This window comes from Papaver somniferum, chromosome 10 (genome assembly GCF_003573695.1).
Source record: "Papaver somniferum cultivar HN1 chromosome 10, ASM357369v1, whole genome shotgun sequence".
Lineage (NCBI taxonomy): Eukaryota > Viridiplantae > Streptophyta > Magnoliopsida > Ranunculales > Papaveraceae > Papaver > Papaver somniferum.
The window spans coordinates 28,414,939-28,420,091 of record NC_039367.1 but is presented as its reverse complement, the minus strand read 5'-3'; the positions used below and the strand labels follow the sequence as shown (position 1 = coordinate 28,420,091).

The window sequence follows — 5,153 nt, the reverse complement described above, 5'->3', positions numbered from 1 at the left end:
TTGACATTTCATGTTTTTTCCACACTTGGAATAGTTTGGATTCCACAATAAGACTTGCTCTTACGACATGGTTCGCAAACTCGAAGGGTAACACTCTGCCAACGAGTACTTGGCAATGGGACACTTGTATACAAAATCGAAAATAAATCAACTAGAAGATGAAATCAAAGTGTTTAAGATCCGAAAAGACTTCCTTCTTAACTTATCAAAAAAGAGAGCTCTTTGCTCACACACTAAAGCTTCGGTAGTAAAACTCTAATGACTGTAGCCTCCTTCGCTATCTTGTCAAGACTTGAGAGATAACAGCAAATTTCTATTCCTAAACCGAAAGCAAATTTGGTGAACCCGTTTCTGAAAAGCCCAACAAATGCTACTTGATCCAATATCAAGCCCTTTAGTATAAATTGACATCTAAGTCGATCAACAAAAAGAAAGATCAAGTTTCATTCTTTTAGGTGACAAAATCTACAAGAATTTACTAGTTAAATGAAAATGTACTCCGAGGTTACTATAATTCGTTGTACTACAAGAGCACCATGTGAACTCCAAGGAGATCCTGCTGGGGTTTTGCTCTCTTTGATGCAGAAGGAAAAGCCCTACTTGCAGCATTGCAGTGGTTGCAGAATGCAACATTTTCTTTTTCTGTTCACCAAGTCATTGTAATTTTTTTTGTTCTGCTCTCATTTTGAGGATGCAGCAAGTTTTCAATACTCTGGTGTATCACATTTCATATCCACGCACCTTATCAAACAATGAGTCATAAAATCTGTTACTAGTAGTAAAAAAACAACAGTGTAAGAGCTGAAGTAATATACTTCAGCCATTGAATTGGGTACGACCATAAGTTCCAAACCCTCCAACAGTGAAGGCAAGTCAATGCACAGATCACTGTCAGAACCCTCTCTCGACTCGCCTCCGAACAAGCATCTAGTTCTGTGACCAGTAACAACTGTTTTACAAAGCAGCATAGTCTGCATATACTGTATTACTAAGACCAAGTAGTTGCGAGTTCTTTCATCATTTCAACTACTACGTGCCGTTCAGATTCAGATGCTTTTATCCATCTTTGCCGTAGTAGATGTACTTCTGCTAGGCAATCAAATTCAGTCTTCTTTTCCAGTAAAGGTACTATAGAAAGCTGTTTCCAGTGTTCGTCAATCACAGAAAGAGGGACAGGCCTTCCCTCTTGGGTGTACTTCATTAACTCGTGCGCACAAGGAATTCCATGCGTAGAGCGAAATGAACATTTGCAAGCGGTAACATCTGTCTCCAAATCTTCTGATTGGTTGACTTCCAATCGCATAAGTTCCAATGCATAGTGAGATACGTGGTTTCTCAATTCCTCGAAAGCAGGTATCTGATGTTCATCCAACACTGAAATCAAGCTCTTCTCAAAGGAGGATTTAATCTGAAAAATCTGTCTGTTTATCATATTGTGCATTGCTTCCCAACAAGTAAAGAAACTACCAGCTGAAGACGCCATAGACTTCTTCAAAGGACCATGCTCACTTTTAAGTCTATTTATTATAGTGTTACCAAAGTGCTTCATATTTTGTGTCCAGGCCAAACAAAAGCTCTCCTTATGCTTTAACCACGTGTCACGCAGGTATGTAACGCATGAAGTGTTTCTCGTCATCCACGTTGTTTCGAACTGTGCATAATAATGTTCACAGTCTTCCTTTGACTTTGCTTTCCAAACACGCTCCCAGTCATTGTAGAATTCATTCCAGGTGTCTTCACTCTCAAATGCCTTCTTGCAATTGCTTACAATATCTTGTTCTATGTAAGATGTGCAAAGTAACCTGTTCGCTCCTGGGAATACAGCACCAATTACTTTTACCAACAGAGGCTCCCCCAAAGTTACAAAGATGGAAGGCAAATTATCTGGAAAAAATAACGACTTCAGTTGCGTCAATAACCAGCCAAAGTTTTCCTCTGACTCCTCTTCCAGGAACGCGTGTGCAACTGTGAAAGAATGTCCTGTAGAACTGAACCCGACCACATGAAAATAGGGAAGCTTAAACCTATTGATCTTATAGGCGGAATCAACCATTAGCACTGATGGGAAACATTTTACCAATAAAGTTGACTCTGGATGAGACCACATTATATTCTTCAACTCGTCTGTTACTTCATCCTTCTTGTGCCATTCCAGATAATGGAATTGGGTTGACAACTTAATTATTTGTTGCATCACTGATTTTCCTTCCATTTCATGCACTCTTAATTTTGCCCTTGCATTATATATGGTTCTAATGGTCGAGTGATTTTCTTTATTCCTCTCTTTCAATGCCTTGAGTACCTGTTTAGGACGAACACCACATGTGGTCAACTGAGCCAATAGTAGCTCTTCTTCTTCTTTCAAACGCCTGATAAGTGGGTCTTCTGCTGTTGTGCTTTCAACCTCGTGGTTATGTCTTCCACACCTTACAAAAATACTCCATTTGTTATCAGACTTACACGTACCCCTCACACTAAATGGACAACCACACTTTTTAGAACCAATGGATCTTTTCCGTTTAACTCCAGTCTTTGGTGTGTGGTTCTTACTCTTATGGCTCTTGTAAACACCACCCCTCTCGCATCCAAGCTCAATTGTACAGGTGGAACGACCCTTGCCCGTTAATCTGTTTTTGGACGTCTTAATCACAAGTACTGTATTGTTCTTCCTTCCAACCTCTTGACACCATTGAATGACTGCATCTCGTGAGCCGAATACCTGCATTTTCAACCAAGAATGAATGCTGTTGCTATTAACAGAATATTTCAGAAGCTATGTAAGTTAAAATCAATACCTCATCAGTCTTGAAATACTGAGACAAGTCAATCCCCTCCTCCAAGGTCGTAACATCCTGTGCGGCAACGATGGTCCCTTCCAATGGATTACTTACTGGTCCTGGGTTCTAAACAACAGGTACAAATAAAAATAAATCCACGTCAAAACAAGCAACATCATTGTTCATCAATCCTGATTAACAAAACATTCTCTAATGATCAGTCCATAGCCAAATATACTATAGACCATTTTCGGCTTATGGTTTGAAGAACAGCTCCAAGAGTCGGTGTTCAATTCACGACGACTGAAAAGACCCTGAACATACAAACGAGCTACACTCTATGAGCAAATGAACACCATATAACTTGATTAAAGAAACTATCCAGCTACAGGAAATGAAACTGATGGCAATCTTCATTGGTCCAGAAACACAAATGTGTGGCGTTGCTAATGTCTACTGAAACCTATTCTCTTATCCGGAGGAAAAAAACATGCATTGAAATATTAGGAATGACATTTAAAATTACCTCGGAAGTTCTCTCCTTCACAATGTTCTCCTCCATGCTTACTGGAGTCTCCACTAATGCAGCTTTCTCACTCACATTGTTCTCCTCCTCCATGTTTACTGCAGTTTCAACTGATGCAGCATTCTCCCTCGCAGAGTGCTCTTCCTCCATGCTTACTGGGGTCTCCCCTAATGCAGCTTTCTCATTCGCATCGTTCCCCTCCTCCTCCACCCTTACAATGTTATCCGCCACCAAAGACTCCTCCATGTTTACTGCATTTTCAACTGATGCAGCATTCTCCTTCACAATGCACTCTTCCTCCATGCTTACTGGAGTCTCCACTAATGCAATGATCTCCTTCTCCAAGGTTCCAATGTTATCCGCCGGCAACAAAGATGTTTCCTTGGCAATTCCATTTCCCACAATGCTTACTGAAGTACCTGATTTCTTCGGCACTTTTCTTTTTCTTGATCGAGTATCCACCATCATTAATACTGTGTCTTCTGCACTCAAATGTCTCTAAAGCTTTAAAATTTCAATCACGCAAGCACCTAAGAGATTGTAATTTCTGCAATTTCTTTGATCAAGAAACGATCAATCTTAGTTAAGGTAACCCCTTATCGAGAAAATGGTTGATAGCAAACCCCATTTGCTGAAACCCTAGGTAGGTTCCTAAAGGGGAACCCTAAAATAATGCTGAAACCCTAGGAAGGTTTCTAAAGGGGAACCCTAAAATTAATAATGAGGAATCAAAAAGTTGCAATATTTGCAGATTCTAGATAAAATGTTGAACAAAATCGGACACCAAAATTTCGAATCAAAGATAAAGATAAATTTAATCCGAAGGTACCTGAAAACCGGAAGTGTTTGAGAGAAGCAAGTAGCGATTAATGTTTCGAACATGAGTTTTGACAATCTGAAAAACACCTAAATGGCTCGTCCGCGTTGTGATTATATTTGAGTTGACCCGGTTTATCTTTCCATGACGATTTGAAACTTAAAACCGATGTGACTACTCGATTCAAGTATTTTGGGCTTTTTATTTTTGGAGAAATTTGCTATTTGGTGCTATTATAGTATGGTCCAACCGGAATTTTATTTTATCTGGAGGTCAAAAATTAATTAAAACATGAAAATGACAGGAACCCGTCATTCCTAAACGTGTGTGCGTACGCGCCTCTAATATCATTCGATATTCTTCTCTCTCGTAAAAAAACCAATCTATGTGTTCTTCTTCTCTCTTCATTTTTCCTTTCTCTTCTCTGTTCTAAGAGAAATTCTTGTGATTCGATCAGAGAATGACAAACCGAAAACGTAGATTTGGATCTAAGAGAAACCAATACTCAAAAAATCCAAACCTAGATTTCGATTTCAAATTAAATCAAGATTTTTTTCTAAATCTACGAAGATAGTACTGCTCCCATATAAGAAGAAGATGATTATGAAGAATCACCAACACCAAAAACCAAATCAGCGGCAAAAAACAAACGAAAAAGAGAGTATTGAAATCAGTAGCAGAAAAATGTATGAATCAGTAGTGCATATATGTTGTACTGAAAAAATCTAGTTTATTTTAACCAATATGATACATCACTGCGTATAAGATGGTTTTTTAGCTTTTGACTGTTCAAATCACCAGTGCATAACTCAAAAACTGATGAAAATCATCATAACTGACATGCGGTTTGTGTTTCTGACACATAGATTTGCGGGTACATAACTAAAAAACTGTTGAATAACAATCAAAAGTGACATGCGGTGTATTTTTATTGGTTTCTGAAACATAAATCCACTAGTACATATACACAATATTGAGGTAAAAAATCACTATGCTGTTTACGTACACAATAAACCACTATGTTGTTTATGAA

The 5,153-nt window shown here is 38.6% G+C and overlaps 1 protein-coding gene across 4 annotated transcripts; it reads right to left on the bottom strand.

Annotated features, from left to right (window-relative positions):
- Positions 1 to 386: 386 nt before the first annotated feature.
- On the bottom strand, positions 387 to 4,193 carry LOC113318345. Of its 4 annotated transcripts, none has more exons than XM_026566491.1 (4): positions 4,133 to 4,193; positions 3,304 to 3,785; positions 2,796 to 2,903; positions 387 to 2,719 (listed from the first exon to the last, which is right to left on the bottom strand). In XM_026566491.1, exons 2-4 carry the CDS (start codon positions 3,769 to 3,771, stop codon positions 989 to 991), a joined length of 2,307 nt encoding a protein of 768 aa, XP_026422276.1. In that variant the 5' UTR covers positions 3,772 to 3,785; positions 4,133 to 4,193; the 3' UTR covers positions 387 to 988. The 4 variants fall into 4 exon arrangements, with proteins under 4 accessions (XP_026422276.1, XP_026422275.1, XP_026422274.1 ...); XM_026566490.1 differs by having other exon boundaries at positions 388 to 2,719; positions 3,304 to 3,850; XM_026566489.1 differs by having other exon boundaries at positions 388 to 2,719; positions 3,304 to 3,859; positions 4,133 to 4,178.
- Positions 4,194 to 5,153: the final 960 nt, after the last annotated feature.